Source organism: Lagopus leucura, unplaced genomic scaffold (genome assembly GCF_019238085.1).
Source record: "Lagopus leucura isolate 7727_CA_CO unplaced genomic scaffold, USGS_WTPT01 Super-Scaffold_100159, whole genome shotgun sequence".
NCBI classification, from domain to species: domain Eukaryota; kingdom Metazoa; phylum Chordata; class Aves; order Galliformes; family Phasianidae; genus Lagopus; species Lagopus leucura.
Genome location: NW_024962335.1, coordinates 36143802 through 36167212, shown reverse-complemented (window position 1 = coordinate 36167212; position 23411 = coordinate 36143802). Strand labels below are relative to the sequence as shown.

At 39.1% G+C, this 23411-nt stretch overlaps 1 protein-coding gene across 1 annotated transcript in view; it reads left to right on the top strand.

Annotated features, from left to right (window-relative positions):
- Positions 1-23411, top strand: part of ANO2 (anoctamin 2) — a 160916-nt gene that overhangs the window by 57196 nt on the left and 80309 nt on the right. Inside the window, exons 11-13 of the mRNA XM_042889949.1 lie at positions 6221-6355; positions 10755-10915; positions 14246-14325. Coding sequence (XP_042745883.1) covers positions 6221-6355; positions 10755-10915; positions 14246-14325 — 376 coding nt within the window. The remainder of the gene's footprint in view (positions 1-6220; positions 6356-10754; positions 10916-14245; positions 14326-23411) is intronic.

The following is a 23411-nucleotide window of genomic DNA, read 5'->3' as shown; positions in this document are numbered from 1 at the left end:
AATATTGCCTACACCACCCAGATACTGATACATCTCTGTCAAAGTCTGAACTCTCCCATGGTTGTCTGGAGTGCCGTACCCCATAGAATATCTATGCCCAGGATGTATTCCTGGACTGGGGCAATAGATACCTTATACTGCTGGGCTGGGAGATGCCCAACCCCTAATTTTAACTGTATTTGGGTGACAGGAATAGTCTGTCCCCCAAAACCATCAGTCTGTCTCCATCAAATTTGTTCAGATCTCTGTAGATAATTGATGTCACTGCTCCAGAATCAACAAGTGCTATAACTCTCTGGACATTTTTCCGGGACTGGTATATTGTCAACTCTACACAGGGCCTCTGGTCCCATCTGGAGACCCTAGGGGGACTAACATTCCTCATCATGCCATGAACTGGGCCAAAGTCAAGTCTTTTGTTTCAAGTGGCTTTGTAGTCCGAGACACCTGAGGGGACTTCTTTTTTCTATTGGGAGCAATGAAATCTTCTACATTCCACGTTGTTGTTGGTATTCTTCCAATAACTCTTACCCTTTGTTTCTTAGGGTAGTTTTGGAATCTCTGATTGTCCTTCAGCTGTCTCCACAGCTGAAGGAGGATATGATTGGGCTGGCGGTCGATCTTTGCATATTGGACCCCAGCCCGAATAAGATCGTTAAACATTTGTTTTCATGAGACCCTTACAGGCCCTGACTGAGGATTCCACACAGGTGTCCTCTTGGTTTTAACTACTGGAAGCACCTCTGCTTCTTCTATTATTCAAATATTGCGCCTAGTATGCAGACGCTCTGTCTCCCCCAGATCAGCTACTAACTGGGCAACCTGTTGAACCACAGCCTCCAAAACCACCAGAGGGTTTAATAGAGAAACTAAGGTCCCATAGAGGTGAGAAGGGGCCTGCTGTAAGATTAAATCTTGCATACCTGCTGAAAACTTTACCATATCTGGGCTATCAAACGAGTCCTCATATATCGCTTCTCTTATGCCCAATTCATGAATATAATTTTGAAGGTCCTCCATGGAGGACCATAATCCTGTGTTTAATGGAATATCTGATTTGTTCGGCCAAACCACGCGGCATGCTGCTAATTAACCAGTCTATTATTGAATGGTTCTTGTTGCTATACTGAACAGCAGCGTACAGTCTCTGCCTGACAGCAGGGTGTATCACCATGGTGGTCAACTTTGATACTTCTGGCCCATTAACCATGACACTTTCTGCCCCTGAATCCCATAATCTAAGTAACCATGTGGGTACACTCTCTTTTGGCCCCTGCCAAAATCTCTGCACCATATCCATTAGTTCTGTTGGTGTATATGGCCTAGACATTACATGTAAATACATTTGGGCAGGGGGCCATTGGCCAGGGGACACCCCTGCCGGTCTATCTCGTACTTTCTTTGTCTTTTGGGTTATAATAGGAAAGAGTTCCATGGAATCCGCTGTAAGTGGAGCCTCTAGATCTGACTTAGAGTTTTTGTTTTCCTGTTCAACCAGTTCTGTTACTTCAGAGGTATGGTTATTATCTATTGACATACTGCAGACCTGACCTAGGGAATGTCATGTTGGTCTTTTCCCTGTTAATACATTAAGTTCATGTTCCAGTTTTTCAATACAATCTTTTAGTAGCTGATTTTCACTTTCTAAGATGTCCGATCTTATCTCAGCTTGATTTAAGGCATTTAACAGAAGCCATGCCACTGTGGATGCAGCTAACTGCCTTTATTTTGTAGTTAGGATGTCTCTGTCTAATCTTTGAAAGTATTCTGTCATATGGAATGGGGAAATATTCCCCATAGTACGCAGGGGACCACATTTCTCAACTATAGTTGCTTATTGGTAATAAGGAGATCCCAGAAACCCTGGGATCTGTCCGGGGATCATTTTATCATTTTATCTAAGAAGGTAATGTTCTCCCCCCTGACCCATTTATAGAAATTCCACAGAAAGGCCATGATACAAAGTATATTTGACCTGGCTAGCTCACCAAATGTATAATCAATGAATATACAAATGGTATAGTATATTTGAGAGCTTGGCTTTTTTAGTCATTATACCAGAGCAGGAAAGAAGAACACTCACTTTATGTCTAGGTCTAGGAGAGGTGGAACCAGGCTCCACCCCTTCCGGCAGCACAGGTGGATTGCCTTCATCTATGCTCCCATGGCTGACTCATTGCTCGCCTCAGGTTTAGGCTGTGATTCAGCAGTCCCCATACAACTGTGTTCTGAGATAAAAAAAAATAAAATGAGAAATTAGTATTTATGTGGCAAATCATATATGGGTAAGACTTCAGTTTATGGACAGATTTTCTTTTCCTGACCTAGTTTGTTGTAGGAATTCCTGACTCTGGCACCATTTTCTTCAATGATATGTCACTGCTGTAGTATACTCGTTGAAGAAGTGGATATGTCCCTTCAGGGGTTTTATTATATATTTTTTAACATTACTCAGGTTTAGGATTCGTCAGTACAACTAAGAAGACAGGTTAGAGAGGAGGTAGGTGAGAGAGAGCATGAGGAAGCCGGGGATGGGAAGAAAGCTTTTAAACTAGCTATGGTAACAATTTTTTTTCATAAAATCATACCTTGGGAGTACTACTTGTCTATGCCAGACACTTTTTTTTGAGAGTAAATTTATTTGAAGGCATGTGACTTTCAATCATTTGCATAGGGGAGAGCCTAACCAATAATTAATTGTAATGCAGTTCAAGTTTTGCATAGAAAATACTGACTCGCTTGGGGTGATTTTGTGGGAAATGAATTGTGGCATGCATGAAATAACAGCTGGCCTACAGTGGAGTATGGAAAACAAAGAACTGAAAAATTTTGAGCAGATTTCCCAGTTCTTGATGTCTAAAATGTATATTTTTAATATATTTATATATATATATATTCACTTTTGTGAGGAAAGGGTTGAGGGAACTGGAGTTGTATAGACTGGAGAAGAGAAGGCTCTGGGGAGACTTCATTGTGGCCTTCCACTATTTGAAGGGAGCACAAAAACAGGAGGGGTATGACTGTTTATGAGGATGGATGGTGATAGGTCAAGGGGGAATGGTTCTAAACTAAGACGGGGGAGGTTTAGGTTAGATACTAGGAGGATATTTTTCACACAGAGGGTGGTGACACACTGGAACAGGTTGCCCAAGGACGTTGTGGATGCTCCATCCCTGGAGGTATAGAAAGCCAGGCTGGATGTGGCTCTGGGCAGCCTAGTCTAGTAGCTGGCAACTCTGCACATAGTAGTGGAGCTGAAACTAGATACTCATTATGGTCCTTTTCAATCCAGGACATTCAGTGATTCTATGATTTTTTGCTTTTTTAAACATCGTTCTTGAATGATTCCAGAGTTTTTTTCCAGCATGTGTATTCGCATCTTCAGTATCCAACACTCATTTTTGAAAAGTCAAAATCTAAGGATTTATTCTTCTCTCCTTCTTTCCCCCTTCCAAAATCTTAGTCTATTACAAATTGCACAGCTTGGCATAGAAGCAGTGCCCAGTACACAAGCATATAATTTAAATATATAATTTTAATATATAAAAATAATTTAAATACTAGGGTTTTTTTAAATACACTATTTTGGCAACAGACAGACAGAATCACATTGCAGATACATGGATTCAAATATTAAATGGGCTAAGCTTACTGGTAAATCTTTTGCTCTTACCAGTGTACTATGCTGTAATGGAAGTGTTGATAAGAGCCTATGTGAAGATGATAATGGACCTTTTCCTGGGTGCATGTGTGTGCATGCCCCTGTGTACACACTTGCACATCCTGCAACACTTTGGGACCTGGGGCAGTTCCTGGAGGCTACAGGAAACACAGCACCTTCCCAGCTTCAGCATAATTCCCAAAGAACACAGTAGGGCTGTTTCACCTCCCTTGTCTGCCTCTTTTGCCTGTAGAGCAGCATAATGATATGCGAGGAAAGGCACTGTCACTCACCTTGTTTAACTTCTTCCCTCTGGAGGCAAGAGACTGGCTCCCCTGCCATCCATTCATCATTCCTGAAGGCAGGAATGGGCTTCATGCTTCCATGGAAGCCTGGGGCTGGGACTTTTCATTAGTGGATCCAATCCATCATCAGGAAATGAATGGCATGCCTTTGCTTTCACTGCAGCTTTACGGTAATAACAGTGAAGCAGTGGAACAGTTACCTAGAGAGATGGTGAATGCCCTATCCCAGGAGGCATTCAAGATCAGGCTGGACTCGTATCTGAGCAACTTAACCCAGCTATAGATGATCCTATTAATTGCAGAGTGGACTAGATGATTTCTAGTCATTTCATTTCAACTCAAATGATTCTATGATTGTATGAAAAGGCATTTGAGCAAGAGATGAATTAGATTGCTCTATTTGTGGAAATTGTTTTCTTGCACTGAGAAATGTATCTAGTTACCTTGGTGCCACTGAAGTCATTCTGTCATGATATTGTTTGATAATTCACACTGTTGCTTATTACAACCTTGTGGATTTCAGGTCTAATGGCTGTATGTCTTTCATGGAAATGAAATTTGCCTTGCTTTTGCGCATGTTCTCCAAGCTACAGCATTCTCTCATACTGAAGATTAACACTGTCTGTTTATCACCTTTGAGTACTTTTATTTAGTTCTCCCTTCTAGGATTGCGTATCTCCTCTTTTAGTAATAAGCTCTCTCTGGAACAAATAAAATATAGGCATTCATGTAGGACAACACTGCCCTCTTCCCTGTGTATGAGTTTAGGAACGGGCAGTTGTGATGGTATGAGAACAGCAGCAGGAACAGTAGTGATGGAAAAAAAAATCCATTGTTTCAACCATTTGTCCTTTCCTGGGAGCTGTAAGTTTAACTGTAGAGGCTTTTAATGTTACCCCAATTTCTTTCCTCCTTGGTTCTAGTGCTTTGCTGCCTCTCTTAGGGCAAGTCTGCTCCTGCCACAAGAGTTAGTTTCTGAAATAGAATATTTCAGCATAGAAAACTTCAGCATTACCTATGATGTTGAAAGGCTCCGTATGTATGAATTTTTGGTACTAATTTCTCTCAGAATAGAGTTATTTCTGCAGCCTTTGTCCCAGGCTTTCAAAAATCTCATTTTCTGTTAGGAATAACTTAAATGAGGAATGCATTGGGTAAATGAAGAATGAATGGGTAAAATTTTCCTAGTGTCAGGAGATTTAGAGTCAGTTTCTAAGTGGGATCATGCTCAAATAATGAACAAGTCTTGCCAATTTTTTTAATTAGATATATTATCAAAAAATCTTTGTTCTTTCCACCCTTACTTCATAAATGTGTATTTTTCTGGCTAAATGCAATCATATACCCTGTGTACATAATTGTCTTCTGACCAGCACTCTTCCATCTTATTCTTTAGCTTGTGATATGTTTCAAACCAGCATGTATTTTATGTGAATTTAGTCTCATTTTAATATTGATATTGTCATTGCCGAGTTCTTTAGCTCTCTGAATTTCTTGGTGTTTTTTTAGTGTTTGTAATCTTTCCTACCCGTATTTTGGAAAGATCAATGACTTTTATCTGTGCTTACTCTGCTACTTTCAGTATGAGTCATGAAGATGTTGAGTAGCAACATGTTTATCAGTATTAACTATAATCTGTTCCTCAGAGCAGGAGTTATTTTTTTTCAAACCAGCTGTATGGTCTGCTCATTTGTCAAAGATATTTATTCTTTCTAAAAAGAAAATACTAGATATGCAAGTAAACCTTCCTGTTTTAATAGAAATTCCAGTTTCTTACTCTATAAAGATATTAGAGGATGCTGTCATTACGTTCCTACAGATTTATTTCCACATTAGTCTCCAAATAAATCTAAGAGGACTTACAGAAGCAAAGAATGATGGCTCACCTGGATGTGCTTTTGGAGAACTGAATCCTTTCCATCATTTTCTGCCAAACATTTGGATGAAATACTGTTATTTTTGATGGAAGTGAGGAGTATTTCATTGACTTCAGTTCAAAGATGTAAGAGGTAGTTTTTTTTTTTCCGAGCAAAAAGAATTTTGAGTATGTGTTATACTGAAACAGGATTCTCTTTAACTTTAACAAAGTGCTTTAAACTACTCAAATCATTCACTTCATTTGGTGGTACTAACTTCAAAATACAGAATTTTCATTCATGTTTTTGACAGTTATTTTAAATTTTGGAGATTGTTAAGAAACTAAAATACATTTCAAAAATGATACCCTTGGCATATGTTTGTTTGTCTCTTTCAGGAAGTATTTTGGGGAAAAAATAGGACTTTACTTTGCATGGCTGGGCTTGTATACAGAATTTCTCATTCCATCTTCAGCTGTTGGGATTATTGTATTTCTTTATGGATGTATAACCATTGAGAGCGACATTCCTAGGTAAGCTTCTCTATGAAGAGATTTTATTACTTGAAAGTTATGAATGTACTTTTTTTCTATTGTAAGTCTTAGTGAGAAAAGTTGCTTTTAGCAACAAGTCTGAACTACAGTGATGCAGAATTAACAACACTTTGGGCACTGGAAATACACATCCACTGAGTAGATGAGACATTTGGATGACTAACATTCATTTGTCTGCTCAGTATTGTGGAGTCTGATGTAAAAATGTTTAGTAAGTCCACAGCATTATTTTAATAAGCATGATCAAAGTATTGAACTACTTGTAAGTTCTTTTTTATGCCATCCAATTGTTTTCTGTGAATGAATATTTATATATTATTGGGAAAGTTCAGAACTCACAGAAGTTAATGAAAATACCATGTCTTGGACTGTTTTGTTCATCTTAGTATGTTGTGGTTTTGCGTTGTTCTTATGTGGAATACTGACAACAACATGCAAACCAGTGGGAGTTAGAGTTAATGCTATGGTTTGCTTTACTGCCTTTTATGAGTATTTTGAATATTCGGATGGTAGGGGAGGAGTGGCATTCCTGGAGCACTTGGTGCAGAGGAAGATAGGTGAAAGTCTGGAGTGCACTCCAGTGACTCTTTCCCTGGCCCCACTCAGCTCCCGGTCGAAAAGGGCTCATGCTCCCCTTGCACTATAATGGCAACTTGCAATTTGGGTGCTCTGATCTTCCTCTCTCTCATTTTGTTTGATTTTTGTTGGATTTAGTAAATCATCTCTTCTGTTGTGTCTCTTCTGTTGGACCCATCTGCTAGCTCTCTGCTTTTCTCCCTCTCCTGGAGCACGTGGCCCACAGTGCATCTTGCTGCTGGGCCAGGGCCTGCTGGATTGCACACAAACTGCTAGTACTCCTTTTTTTTTGTTTGTTTGTTTGCTCTTTTCCCCAGGCCTATGCCCCCAGTGTCACAGTTTTAGATCTAGGGATAACTTCATGACATAGTAAAACCAAGTTATTTGCACAAGATGAATATTCTATAGCAGATTAGATATCCATATAATTGATCTTGACAATTAGAAAAAAAGTTTAGTGTTGTTCTCTGTGTCCAGATACAACACTGCAAGGCGATAAAAAGAGTAACAAGATGGCAGAGCAGCAAAATCTTAGGCTACAGCAATTGAGGATCTGCTTAGATGTGATGCATTAGGTGCAGAAATAGCAGAAAGAAACTCCTTTAGGAAGACTGTAAGATCCACAGATAAGCATGGATCTCCAGAGAGATACCCTTGCCTCAACTACCAACCCTTAAAAGGATCCTGGATTCTAGCTCCCCGCCTTCTGGTCAGTTAGGTGCATCTCTTGCAACTGAGCTCCTCTGGGTTGGCCCTAATTTCCTACCAGGTGCTCAATCATTGGTTCAAGCCATGACATAGCATTTCCTCTACAAATACATAACAAAACTCATTCTACTAGTGGGGAGGCCTCACCTCGATTACTACATGCAGTTTTGGGCACCATAATAAAAGAATAACATTAAACTACTACAGAGTGTCTAAAGGAGGGGTACAAGAGTCTAAAGAGTGAGACATATGAGAAGGGTCCATTGGTTTGGTCCGCCTAGAGAAGATGAGATTGAGGGAGGCCTCATGGCTGTCTACAGCTTCCTCATGGGAGGAGCGGGGTGACAGATGCTGGTATCTTCTGTCTGCTGACAGCATCAAGACGTGGAGTTTTCTCAGGAGAAAAAGGTTGGGTATTAGAAAAATGTTCTTAATTGAGAGTGTGGTCAGGCACTGATAGAGGATCCCCAGGACAGTTGTCATGGCATCAACCCTGCTGAAGTTTGAGAAGCTTTTCAAACAACTCTCTCAGACATAAGGTTTCAGTTCTGGGTGGTCTTGTGGGGACTGGGAGTTGGACTCAATCCTTTGATTCCCTTCCACTCAGGAATTCTATGATTCTATGAATACTGATGCAGTGAAGTCTGCTTCACAGTGTTGTGTGGGGGGGAATACACTATCTGGGACTGACTCTTGGTAGAGACAGCATACTGGCTTAATAGAGCTGTTGGTCACATTTGTTGCAGTAGTTCTGGCATTCATTTAAATAATTGGCAAATTTAAAAGCAAATCACTCTGCAGTAGAAAATTACTGCTGATAGGTAAGGATGAATACACTTAAGTTAGGTTGTATTCATGATGCTTGAGGTCCCTTCCAGCTCTGTGATTCTGTGATTTTCTTCCAAATTATGAGCTGTGCTTGTCCGTGGGAGAGTTTGTGGTGACATTAAAAATGAAGTGAGATTTGTCTCAAAGATATATCTGCAGTATCCTCTACTGCCTTTCAACATAGAGCAATATTTTAACTATATGATAACTGCTAACAGCTGTATGCCATTCAAATTATATAATAGAAAACATACTGATAGTACAGTTTGAATAGCTCTTCTATTTGAAGTAATAGATAAAGTACTATCGAATGGTGGTTGATTTAGAAGATGATCTTATCGCAACTTACCAGCTGTCAATGAAAATGATGCAAGTTTTACTGTAGCTCACAATCTTGGACAAGGACACTTGAGTTTTCATGAGTCAATTCATTTGAATGAGACTGTGCAGGTATGAAGTTATTTCACATATAAACCTTATGAAAAAATTGAAAGCATATTCAGGAGAGTCAAGTAAGGTTTGGTGTATTAAAGAATTAATGATAATGATTTTTAAATTATTTGTAGGTACTGAGGAAGTGCATAGTAAATAAGGCTAGAAATTAAAGTGACCTTATTATTTTTTTTTTTTTTTCTATTTGTTAGTCTCTTATGTCATGTTTTCCAGAGGGTAGCAGAACCAATCTTGCAGAGTAAGGAGGGAAAGGAAACATTGCTTAGCAAATGAACAAATAGGGCAGAAGTGAAATACTTGTTTTTATAAGATCTACAACTTTCATTTAAATTTGAAAATTAGATTAGCACTCTATACTAGAAAAACAAGGAGCTATTCAGCCAAAGAGCTCTGTAACTGTGGGGAAATTGTGTTGAGGACCCTGAAAAGTGAAGGAACTTCATTTTCTGAAACCACTGTGGGCACAGTATCCGAATGCTCTTAAAACATATTTGTTTAGGTATACTTTAAGAACTTTATGGTAAGTGGTAGTACAGACCAGAATTTGTGTTAAGCCCTATCTTAGGTGAACGTGCACTGTTATTATAAATATCCTTCAAAATAAAATGAAGGATGGAGACAAATTTCAAAGCAAATGGGAAATACAACATCTTTCCTAAAAATAAGACTATTGGACAGTGTACAATGCTTGTGTCACTTATACAACCACCTAGTGTATCTTCCTAGCAAATGATATTGTAGGTATAGACTATGTCCATGACACAGAACAACTAAAATGCCTGCATTTTGGACCTGGTTTTTATGCAGCATGATGTGGTTAGTAATATGGACAAAAATGCGTAAAGTAATATGATATTTCATGTGGATTTTTGTGCCGTCATGTAAAAATTTGTTTTGTTGGGGGCAAATGAAATAAGAACCCATAGAATTTCCATTCCAGCTACTACAAAATTCTTTAATTCAAGCCTGATCTATGTAAAATCATGCTGCTGAATGCAGAGATGGCAAATTCCACTTTGATTGTGTTTTAATTATTTTCTTCTAGTACTGTTAATCCCAATCTTTACTGTAGTCTTCACAGAATTACTAACAACATATATACTGATGTCATGGTTCTATGTTTTTGTTTTTGTTTTTGTTTTTTTTTGTTTCCGGGTTTCAGTATTCCACATCAAAACATCATGTAGTGTACGGGGCATTAAAGTGTCACTGCCCCAATTCCAAGTACCTATCCCTGTACATTACAGAAGTCACGGGATCTGGCCCTTCCGGGTGGGGGGGGCGCTCTCTTGCTGCCTTGCAGTGGGTGCTGGAGGGTGCTTTCCTAGCCGTTCCAAGCTTTTCAGGTTTGAATCGGTCCCGGGAACTCTCTCTCTCTCATCTTGTCTGATTTATTAATCCCAATTGCAATTAAATTGTATATATTGTGTTATCTTGTATTCCGATATTATAGTAAAATAAGTTTTCCTCCATAGATTGTTGCCGCTGCTCTTTTCCTCCCTTCCTTCCTTCCCATTTTTGTGGGACTGGGGTGGGGGGGGAGGGCAGAGGCCTGTCGCCCCTGTCACGGACATAGATTGATCTGGTCAACTCCGTGACAACTGATTTATTAAATTGGACCCTGTTTTTAATTTTCTGTTGGTAAGGTACCAGTATTTTAATATTACAGAGGTTGGCAATGTGTTAAGAAATGCAGGGCTTTTGTTCTCTATTACAGCAAGCCTCATATTGAAAATATCTTGTAATAGCTATGAATTGCTTCTTGGTATCACTATTGTACAACCCTTACTCTAAGAACTCATATCATTCACAGTAAGGAAATGTGTGACCAGCATAATACCTTCACCATGTGCCCTCTCTGTGACAAGTTCTGTGATTACTGGAACCTCAGCTCTGCGTGTTCTACAGCTCGAGCTAGCCACTTATTTGATAATCCTGCCACAGTCTTCTTCTCCATCTTTATGGCTCTCTGGGGTGAGTACAATTACCAAAGCTAGATTGTTGGACTGTCTCGCTCCAATACATGGTAGGGAGAGGAGGTTCTTTTAATATATGTATACCTGATGGCGAGATAAAGACATGATGGGTAAAGTGCTAATCCAAACAGTTTATTACAAATCCTAGTTGATTAGGCATATGGGGAAGGGAAGACAGATGATAGAAAAGGATAGAGGGAGAAAAAGCAAGGAGTCTTTGTAGAAAGCAAGAGAGATAGTCACTACTGTAGGTCCAGCATGATTTGTAGTGTGTTTGTTGACCTCAGAAACTCAGCCAGTCACTGCGGTGGATGGGAAAAAGCCAGGAGGGTTTGCAGCAAGCAGACCTAGGGGGATTCTTCCAAAGAGGTTTTTTTCCCATTAGGGTAATCTTCCAACAAAGGTTTCTTTGGGAGTTCTTCCCTGAAGTCCTTAGTTTAGTGAGGGCTTTTTATCCCTCATTTCTGTTTTTTTCCTTCTTTTCTCTCTGTTAGTGTGATGTACCTGGTCCAATGGATAGTAAAGGCTCCACTCCCTGCTGGCTTGCCATGCATAAGAATTATTGCCTTTTGCAGTTATCAGCTCCTCCAAACTGCCCCCAAAAAAGACAGAAGTTAGTTTGCTTCTGTTTATCTTGACAATCATAAGCAGAAGTACTGTGGCATAGTGACACCTGCCACTTGATCCCCCAGATAATTTGCAACTCTCATTTAGAGTCTTCTCACCAGAAAGGCCTCACGAAGCAAGTTTTGAGACAACAAAAGAAAAACAGTTCTGTCTTTAACAGACTTTTCATTAAAATTAAAGCTGATACATGGCAGCAGAACATTGTACACAGAGTAGAATAATATGAGTGAGTGTAATGCATATAGTTTTCCAAAGTTGGCAAAGTTTCCTCAGAAGGCAAGTAATAGAATCTCTGAGCTGAAACTGGAAAAGGAATTATTACAATGCATTCTTTAGTCAACAGAAAGGTTTCAAATGAATGAAGAGCAGTTGGGTAGTCCAGGTAGGGAAACTGTATCTTTTTTCCCCTCTATTTCCTTGTTTGATTTCACTTTTGTCATGTTTTCCATCATTTTCTATTGAAGCAGCAAGTCCTATTAAGCACTTCTGCATTTGGGACTGGAGTGTATTTGGATTTTTCCCATGGGGTATGCAATTATAAGGGTTTAATTTAAGCCCTTCCACTTCCATGTAGGACAACTTAGTGACACAATTTTATCAAAACTTTGTTAGATTCTGAGAACAGTGGAACTATTATTCTTATTTTTGTATTTAGAATATATTATTTATGCAAGCTTGTTTTTCTTTAGTGGCAAAAATACTCTGTCTCACTGAGGGGTCAAAACACTTCATAAACAGCAATGAATGCATTGTAGTATTGTCTGGCCTCATCTCAACCACTGTGCTTACACGCGTGTCATTGCTGTTGCTATGCCCTCATTCACTCTAGATCTTGTTTACTGTGAAAGTTAAGGGTGTAATTGCTACTGTAAAATGATTTTTAAAATTTTCTTATTCATTTTTCACAGAAGGAAATTTTAATTCTTAATATGAAATTGTGCAAATATTGCTCTACAGCTATAACTCAGCTATGTGCTTTACTCTAACTCTATTTAAATTTCACAGCTTCTTTTAGAAAAGACTATTATTTTGGGTTTGGGCATAAACAGCATTGAGGTTTTTAGGAATTTGAAGACAGAGTAGACTGTATAAATCGAAAGATTTTGTTTATCACTTCCTGAAAATCATTCAACAGAAGCCTAACAATACATAATCAGTACTAGAGGGATTACAAATAAGATGAATTTACAGACTTGTGTCTTATGTTCCTACTTTGGCTACCATTTGGAGAGTAGATTAGCAGATAATGGGTCACAGTTTACCTGTTGCCATGAAGTGAGACTGGTTTTCTGCTTATGTAAATTAATGCAAAATTTCTAATTTCAGAAATGCTAGTACATATTGTAGTGAGTATGTTTAGACAAATTTTTGCAAAGCTAAAAGTAGATCTGTTTTTTGAAAAATTGAAAAAAATTCAGTGAGTAACTGCACCTTTCAGAATAATTTTTTCGGCTATCTAAAATATTTTGAGTTTTCAAAACATAGTTAAAATAACTTTTGTGTATCATTTCTTCCAAAAAGAGGGAGACTAGAAACTTAATTGCTGAGCACCTGGATTTACTTCCAGTATACTGACAATCTTGTCTTTTATTTCTTAAATAATTAAAGAATAATTAAAGGATTCTAGTGTAGAAATATTTGATCACAGTGAACTGTGGGAATGCATGGTGTTTTGTAAGATTCGGATTGTTTTAATAGCAGTGGAACTCTTCCCGCTGTTATCATGTATCTCACACCAAATGTAGATGCAACTGAAGGAAGCTAGGTCTGAATCTTCATTCTTCTGTGTCTTGGGGTGTTATCTACACATTATTCAAAGTGATTTAAATACTGCTGTGATCAAATAACCTCTCAAGCAACTGAAAAGAGGAAAAGAACTATGAGAAAATAGAAAACAGTGTCCAAAGTTGTTTATTAATATTGTTTTTATATACATTAGATATTCTGGAAGAATGTTGCTATAATTTTCTGGAAATAGGTATCCACAAGCGAACAGGAAGTGCTATTTCTAATAAGTCCAAAAGTCCGTAAATTACAACTAGCAAGGCAAAGGTGTATCTAGAGAAAACAGTATTCATGAGAAGGTTAAGAGACTAAATACAAGACAGCACTACATGATCTGTTATTTCAAAATAATGAAAAAGGAAAAAGAGAAGACTGAATGCTGGCCCATGCCTTTGGGCAAAGCCCTAAGGTCATGTGCTTACACAGTGTGAAACAATTCAACTATCCCCTAACAATGTATTTCAAATAAAGATTATTTTCATCAATACCATAATGGATCATAATATACATGATATATAATATGTATCAATGACTGATTTCAGGAGCAGACTGCACCTACTTTCTTATGTTTCTGACTGAAAGACTGTTCAGATAATTAGAGTGTTAATATTAATACTTAGACCTAAATTTTGTTTCATTATATACTTTGTGACTCATAATTAAGAGAGATGGTGTTATCGTGGTGGATATCAACAGATTAGGGTTCAGTTCCTGACAACATCTTTCTAGTGCCATTGGGCAATCTGCGGAATCTCTTTTCTGTACTTGTGCTGTGTTCCTTTTTTAGAATTGGAATGGGGATCTTCCTTATTTTTACGAGTCTAGTATAATGGGCTTCGAATATCAGACGTTGCTTACAAGAAACACAAACATTCACAATAGTGGATTTATTACTCCCATTTATTTTTTTTTAAAGCTACTATGTTCCTTGAGCAGTGGAAGCGTTTACAGATGAGGCTGAGTTACTTCTGGGATCTGACTGGACTGGAGGAAGAAGTAAGTTTCTTCTCCCTGAGCTAATTTACTGTACAAATTATTCTCAGTCTGAGGATACTTTCTAATGAACGTTCTTCAGTTCAGTGCTAGAACTGGCACAGTTTTGAATGTCAGTGTATCCTTCAGGAAATCATCACATATGTACTAGCATTCTAATTTTAACAATCAGTGTTGAAAAGGACTGAAAGATGCCAGCAGCTCATTCCTTGTTGAAAATGCCATATGCTGTTGTACAGAATATGATATCAGAATGAAGTTAATACCTTGTCATATAGATGACACTTCATTATGCATAACAAAAGTTTTCTGATATCAATTGTAACGTGTTAAGATAACATAAGTAATATTTGCATCTAGGTCTGTCCTCTCTCTGATGCCATATTAAAAACATATTAAGCTTCATGTACTCAGGGCTCTTTAAAGCAAGCAATGTGTTTGATTACTCAAGAATATTTTTGAAATACTTTGTAGTAAACTTATAGGTCTTCAAACTGTACCTCAGTTGGCTGAAAAGTGAGAGATAATAGTTTATTATTATTTACAACATCCCAAGTACATCTTTAGTTTTATTCTCAGATATTATCAGAATTATTTTGTCATAGTGTACTTCCTGTTTAAATTACTGAATGTCATCGGAGGATTAATTTCAAACTGACTAAAAAGAGAGGAGCTACTAGCCCTAAATATCCCTTAATATCTTCTAAATGTTGTAACTATGTATTTACATTACATATGCCATACTGATAGATCCTGCCATGGCATTGAAATAGGGTCAGATTCAGCATCATGCTGTTCAAAATACGAAGTAGTTTAAAACTGCGGTAATTAGATTTTCTTTTATAACTTTTAACAAGCTGTGTACCTGCAGAGAATAATTTGTTTTTGATTACTCTCTTTGTTGACTTAAGGAATTGGATTCAAACTCTATCAGATCAAGGCAGTTCTACAACTCCCATTCCAGGAATCTGATCACATCTTGTTGTGTTCCACAACAGTTCCTTTAATATCAGACCACGTACAAAGCTAGAACAGGGCCACTTTCCAACCCTGTTTCTTAAGCTCAACTCAGATTGAAAGTAGAGCTCAAATAAATGAGAAAACTAAGATGAACCTCATGCTGTAGTATGTTTGTATTTTCCACTATTGTAGAGTTTTTCAGATAAAAATTACTGGATAAAATGAAAAAATAACACAGCAGAAAATAGACCTTAGTGTTCCTCCTACCACTGTCCCAAAATGCAGCCTTCAGCACCATTTTTAGTGTGAGAGAGACCTCTGAAGTATTCCTTCTCTTGATCAGGTTTTTACAACCTACCTCTGTTTTCTCAACATTTTTAATGCACCCTATTCAATGACAAAGTGGACAATGATTTCAGATTTTAAGGTGTGATATAAACTCAGTACAGCAGCAATCAAAAACTATTGTTTGTCCTATGTGGAATGTCATACTATCAGCTGGGAGAACAGTGATTTTGTACTGATTACGTTACGAACAGAAGAAGGAGAGCAAACTCTTCTTTACTCTTCAGTATGCTTGATGAATCCTGAAGATTTTACTGAATTTCAAGTTAATCCCTTACACTGCAAAATACTGAGTTTTCACACAGTATTTGCAAATTGCTGTGAAAGGATCTATAGATCTGTGAGCCCTGTGATTAAGAGTTCTGAAGTGTTGAAGTTTTGTGTACAGGAACCATGAGATCAGCAAGAATCCTTTGTTTATGACAAATAAAGGAGTTCCAGACACACCTCAACACAAGCTGAAGAATTAGGAGTGCAGAACCATTAAAAAAAAAAAGGCTGGAGAGGATTGTGAGGGGCTGTCCCTTGTGTGTGACAGGATCAGTTCTATTTAAATCATTATAAAAAGATGTTTGTCTTATTTGTTCTTAAAGAAATCTGTAAGTGAAGATTTCACTTCCTCCTTCAGCAATCTGTTCTGATACTACTGATTCTAATTTTTCTCTTACTGCTGCTAAGCTTTTCCTAAACCTACTTCCTTGTTCATTATCACTTGTTCCTTCATGCAAAGATAAAGAGATTACCCCATCCTCAATGAAATTCAACATATTGTTCTCTTTTTTTATGAACTAGCCTCTGCTTTTTCAGTTTTTTTCCTTAGATCTTATTTTCTACAGGTTTTTTTGTTCTTGTTCTGTTCTGCACATTTTTCACCTGATCTAGAGATCACTTCCTGTGAGTAGTAATGCTTAAAATGGACATTTGAACTGATATTTTACTTAAACAGGAAACCAGAATATCGTTTTGTCATTCTCTTGGTATAAATGAAGAAATGAAAAAGTTAGATCAGATTTGTTCACCTCTTATCCTTTAAATTAATGGAGATGAAGATAAATTTGTCTCTAAGACAGATGTTGACATTGTGTTTCATCAGTGTGCTAATCACTTCAGGCAGTGAAGTGTTTACAGATGACTTTGATATACTGATGAAAATCGTGGTGGAACATGGAAAATCATGTCTGATCAGGCTAGGCTAGAGGGAAGTAACAGGACTCTGAGGAACACTCGGGATCACTTAACAGAGTGTGAAGGAAAAGGGCAATATGTTCAGGAGTTTTAACAGTTTTAAGACCAGATGGGAGTAAGTTATTTGTTATTAAAAGTCTCTTGGTAAAGGGAAGTTATGGAACTGAAACATGAAGATGATCTTAAGAGTTGATGAGTTTAGAAGGGCATTGTGAAAATTATGTTGAAATAAATGTGTTCTGTGTAATTTTTGTGTACTCTTGACTATAAAAAATTCAGTAAAATTTCTTTAAACACACTAGGCCAAATCTTTTGCTTCAGAAGAATCATGCAATAGATTCATTTAGCAATAGCAGTTTGAGGAAGCAGACTCCCCAAGGCTTATATGCATATGTGAATCTGGCAGCTGTACAGACTTAGAGGATTTGTGATGTTTCTACATCTCAAATCCACATAAATAATAGATGTCATTGAGTATTAGACTGTTAGATGGGTAATTGTCTTGAAAAGTAGTTGTATGGTTAATAACTAAATAGGAGAGGAAAAGGGGAAAAAAAAAGACTACAACCATGAGAATGGATCACATGAATCTTTGAAATACTATGAAAACACTCATCATGATGTGTATCTAGATGTGTATTTGTGAAACCTAGTGCAAGTTCTGCATTTATTTGTCTGTTTTTCTGTTTGTGTAATAAAGAATGTAGTTGAGGAAGATGTGTGAGAGAACTCCCTTTTACTTGCAAGAGAAAAAGGGTTAACGAAATACTGAGAAACTCTAAGTATATGGAGAATAGAAACTACTGGCTTCCCATGAATGTTCAGAAATTGTATTTCTAGGACCCAGTATGTTCTGCTTCAGATGTTCTGGGTAGAGAGATGGAACCTTATTTTACCAAGAGTCATCCAGAATGAAAAGGTAAATATGATCGATGAAATTTTAGAACCTGGAATAGAGTTGGAATAACAAATGGACAGACAGAAAAGACCATACTAATTGAAATACAAGTGAGAGAAGGCATTATTACTCAAAGAATCATGCTGTTATACTGTTTCAGTATGGGGAGAAATTTAGCCGTTTGTCTTTGTTAGAAACATACCTGATAAGTTACAATTTTAAGTTTAGATCCTCTGCTTGTAAAGTAATTTTTATCTTTTTTTTTTGTGGATTTCAATTCCCAAGTTTCTTTTCTCTTTCTCTGCTTGACTTTCAACAGGTATTTATTGAATCCTTAAGGAAAACTGTAATTCACTCTGTGGATTATCACTGAGGTTATATGAAATAACAAGGAAGGTAGGCTGAATAATAGAACTGTTGAGAATCAGGTAGAAAAAGAGAGTCTATGTCCTCTGGAAGAAGGGACAGGCTACCTGGGGAGATTACAAAGAAGTAGCTAAGGTATGCAGGGAGAAAGTTAGGAAGGTGAAAGCCCAACTAGAACTCAGGTAGGCCACTGCAGTAAAAGACAAAAAATCCTTTTATAAATATATTAACGGCAAAAGAACCACCAAGGATAATTCTCATCCTATACTTGATGCAGCAGGGAATGTGGCCACTGAGGATAAGGAGAAGGCTGAGGTCCTCAATGCGTTCTTTACATCTGTCTTTACTCGCCAGATCAGTTATCCTCTGGGCATTTTATGCCCTGATCTGGAAGTCTGGGATGCTACTCAGACTATACCCCCAGCGATTCAGATGAAGACAATTAGAGAGCTCCTCCTCCATCTGGACTGTCACAAGTCCATGGGACTGGATGGGCTACACTCTTGGGTGCTGAGGGAGTTGGTGGGGTTCTTGGGCTCTTGGACCTTCTCAGCCACCTATCGGGGCTCCTGGTTAACTGGAGAAGGTTGGAGGCTTGCTGATGTGATTCCCATCTTCAAGAAGGGCCGTAAAGAGGATCTGGGTAACTATAGGTTTGCTAGCCTGACCTCAGTACCGGGGAAAGTAATGGAGAAAATCATTTTGGGTGAGATCACACTGCACACGTATGGTGCCCAGGGATCAGGCCCAGACAGCATGAAAGGTAGGTCATGCTTGACCAACCTCATCTCCTTCTATGACTGGGTGACCAGTCTGGTAGATGAGGGAAGGACTGTTGATGTAGTCTACCTAGACTTCAGCAAAGCCTTTGACACAATTGCTCACAGCCTTCTTCTGGGGAAACTGGCTGCCCGTGGTCTGGATAGGTATACACTTCTTTGGTTAAGGAACTGGTTAGAGGGCTGTGCCCAATGGGTAGTGATTAATGGAATTAAGTCCAGATGGCAACCTGTTACAAGTGGTGTCCCCCAGGGGTCAGTACTGGGGCCCATCTTGTTTAATATCTTTATTGATGGCCTAGATGAGGGGACTGAGCATACCCCCCAATAAGTTTGCAGATGACACCAAGTTAGGAGGTGGTGTGGATCTGCCTAAGGGTAAGGAGGCCCTTCAGAGGGATATAAATAAGCTGGATTGCTGGGCTGAGATGAATGGGATGAGGTTCAACAAGGCTGAGTGTCAACCCCATGCAGCGTAACACAGATTTGGAGACGAGTGGCTAGATGACTGTGAAGAAGAAAGGGACCTGGGGGTGTAGGCTGATGCTCAGCTGAACATGAGCTGACAGTGTGCTCAGGTGGCCAAGAGGGCCAATGCCATACTGGCCTGCATTAGAAATAGTGTGGCCAGCAGGAGTAGGGAGGTGATCATCCCCTCAACTCAGCACTGGTGAGGCTGCACCTTCAGTTTTGGGCCCCTCACTACAAGAAAGACATTGAGGCCCTGGAGCGTGTCCAGAGAAGGGCAATGAAACTGGTTTGGAGCACAAGCCTTATGAGGAGCGGCTGAGGGAGCTGGGATTGTTTAGTCTGGAGAAGAGGAGGCTCAGGGGAGACCTCATTGCACTCTACAACTTCCTGAAGGGAGGTTGTGATGAGGAGGGGTTTGGCCTCTTCTCCCAGGCAACAAACAGGACCCGAGGAAATGGCTGCAAGTTGTACCAGAGAAGGTTTAGGCTAGACATGAGGAAAAAATTTTTCTCTCAGAGAGTGTTCAGGCACTGGAATGGCCTGCCCAGAGAGGTCATGGAGTCACCGTCCCTGGCAATGTTCAAGAGGCGTCTGGATGAGGAGCTGCGAGATATGGTTTAGTAGCTTGTGGTAGCAGTGGTAATGAGAAGATGGTTGGACTACATGATCTTATAGGTTGTTTCCAACCTTGCGATTCTAAGATTCTATGATTGTTATTTATCTTATGATTTTTATTCCCAAAAAGTCACAGAAAGACTGAGCCAGAAAAACAATAAGGTGGAAGGAGAAATAGCTCTTCTCTCAATCTGCACAAAATACTAAACTCAGTGGAAGTTACTTGTGGAGGAACTTATGAAGTTGAGAAAGGATTTAAAAACTTTATAATATTACTTAATGACAGCTGAAATGCACTCACCAGTGCTGAGTATGGAGACAGTATTATTTCCCTAGTCCTGCTCACCACTCCATTCCTGATACAAGCCAGGATGCCTTTGGCCTTCTTGGCCACCTGGGCACACTGTTGGCTCTTATTCAGCTGACTATCCATCAGTACAACAAAGTACCTTTTCATCAGGCAGCTTTCCAGCCACTCCTCCCCAGGCCTGTAGGGTTTCCTGTGGTTGTTTTGATCAGAATGCAGGACCTGACACTTGGCTTAGAAACTCATACAGTTTACAGATCTTTGAGTCTGGCCATCCAGCCAGTGTTTCATCCAGCAGAGTATATGCCCATCCAAACCATGGACAGCTATCTCCTCCATGAGGATGTTGTGGGGGACAGTGTCAAAGGCTTTACTGAAGTCCAGGTTGGCTATATCCTTCATCCACTAAGTGGGTCACCTTGTCATAGAATGAAATCAGGTTTGTCAAACAGGGTCTACCATTCATAAGCCCATGCTGACTGGGCCTTATCCTCTGGCTGACCTCTACTTGGTTCGTGATGGCTCCCAAGATTATCTGTTCCATAATCTTCCCCAACACCAAGATGACACTTATAGGTCTGTAGCTACCAGGATCATCTTTCTGGCTGTTTTTGAAGATGGGTGTTACATTTGCCAGTGTTTAGTCCACTGGGACATCCCTGGTTTGCCAGAATTGCCGAAGAATGATGGAGAGTGGTTTGGCAACCACATCTGCTGACTCCCTCAGCACTCTAGGGTGCAGTCTACCTGTTCGCATGGACTTGTGAGCATCCAGCTTTTGGAGCAGGTTCAAAACCATCTCATAGTGGATCATGCAGGGCCTATTCTGTTCCCCAGCCCTATCTAGCGGTGCAAGGGGCTGTGTGCCCTGGAAGGAACTAGTCTTACTATTAAAGACTAAGGAAGGCATTATGTACCTCAGCCTTATCCTGATCCTTGGTTACTGTGTTGCCCTCAGTGTCCAACAAGGGCTGAAATTTCTTCTTAGCCCACCTCTTAGTGTTGGTAATGTACTGTATGTACTCAGAGCCTGAGTGGTTTGCCCCTCCCCTTCTGAAATGCCAGAGTTTGAACTGGGAAGGGCTGCATTCCTGAGCTCACCCTTTTTCTGAATTGTTGCTGGGAGGGGTGACTTAATTCCTCTTTCTTTGTCATCTTATTCTATATTGCCTGTATCTCAAATAAAGGCTCCATCATCACCTTTGTTTGTTTTACACACCACCATTAGCTACACATTTTGCCAGTGATAAAGAAGAGCCTCCATTCTATGCTTGTAAAAAATGTGTTGCCATTACTGAAAGGCACCATCCACCACCTCACTGTGATAACATCCCCTGTTTGGTCTTCATAAACATTCAGCAATTGCCAATGAATGTTAATAGGTACAGTTTTTCCCACATGGAGGAATTCAGTTGCACACTTTTGCTTCATATGCACTTCTATATTGGGTACTATTTTGTTATACCATCTCTTTGCTGTCATCTCTTGCATGGCAAAAGAAATGCAACCTAACATTGTTTGGAAAGTTTAACCCCTCCTACCAATATTTGCCTCTTACATTATGGATTAGCATAGCAAAATAGGAAGCATTACTTTTGGAACTGTTGCAATTTAAAGAGTTAATCATGCGACAGTCCTACCTACCCTCGGAAGAAAGTGTGTGGGGGGGGAGGGATGTGGGGTGGAAGGAAGAATCAAAAACCTGATTGAGATAGGAGATACTGATCTATTAAAAGGAATGTGAGATAATACAGAATAATTAAGGGTAGTAAATCTAAACAAACAAAAAATAAAACAGGAAGAGAGAGAGAAAATTAATCCAAATATTTATCAGCAGGCTCTCCATCCCTTACCTCCTGGAAAGAGACCAGAGAGCTCTTCCCCTGTCACTCAGAATCACAAGGTTCCTAGAAAATGCAGTACATCCTAATATATCTTTCCTTTGGACAATCAGATGTATCTTCTCTTTGGAAACTCAGAACTCATGCGAGACTGCTAGAAATAAACAAAAAGCACCGCTCCACAGTGCACTGTGTTTTCTGCACCCAACAGCCTGTCACATGATATTATGATACGGAATACTGATAAAACCAGCCTTTGTACTCTGCAGTACAAAGCAATTTTGGCATTTGTTTGTGTAGGTTTATGTAAAAAACTTGTGATCTGTACTTTGTTAACTTAACTGAGCTATTTCCTTATACAACAATGGAATTCTCAACATATTTGATTGTATGCTTACCATAACATGTTCAAATATGAATGTGTTAAGGTAAATGTCTTGAAATGAGATTTTCAAAGAAATCTGAGAATTAGATATTCTGATTCCATTGTACCTTCTACAGAATAAGGGGAAGGAGCTTTCTTAGACCTCAATAGCTCAACAGTTCTCTGTTGTCTGTAGATAGAAATGCCATCTGTACATTCTTGCTATCAATTCTGGCATCTCATCTGTGATCTGAATCTACTGACTAAAGCTGCAGGAAAGTAATTCCAGAAATAAACTGGGCAGTGTTTGTAGTGAGGCAACAAATAAATGATATGGGTTTTTAAAGGGCATTGAGCAGAAGAAGGGAAGTATCACACAAGGGTTGGAAGAGACCTCTGGAGATAATCTAGTAAATCCCCTTTCTTAAGCATGTTCCCTACAGCAAGTTACACAGTAATTTCCTATGTGTTCCAGTTTGTGTCCCTTACCCCCCTTGTTCTGTCCTTGAGCATCACTGAAAAAAAAAACGTGGCACCATTTCTTGACACTTGCTCTTTAAATATTTATGAGAAATTTTGGTAAGATCTCCTCTCAGTCTTCTCTTCTTCAGTCTCAGCAGTCCCAGGTCTATTAGCCTTTCCTCATAAGGAAAATGCTCCAGGCCCCTAATTATTTTTGTAATCTTTGTCTGGTCTCTCTCGAGCACTTCCCTGTTTTTCTTGAACTAGGGAACCCAGAACTGGACACAACACTCCGGATGTGGCCTCACCAAGGCAGAGTAGGTGAGGTTAACCTCCCTTGACTGTGTTCTTTTGGCCATGCTCCTTTTACAAGAGGCATTTGTATAGCTGAAACAAATTAGTAAAACCTGGAAAAAAATATTTATGTTCAAAAACAGATTTTCAGTTCAGATTAGCAGTAGGATCTGTACCTCTTCATAATAGTTATGAGCCAACG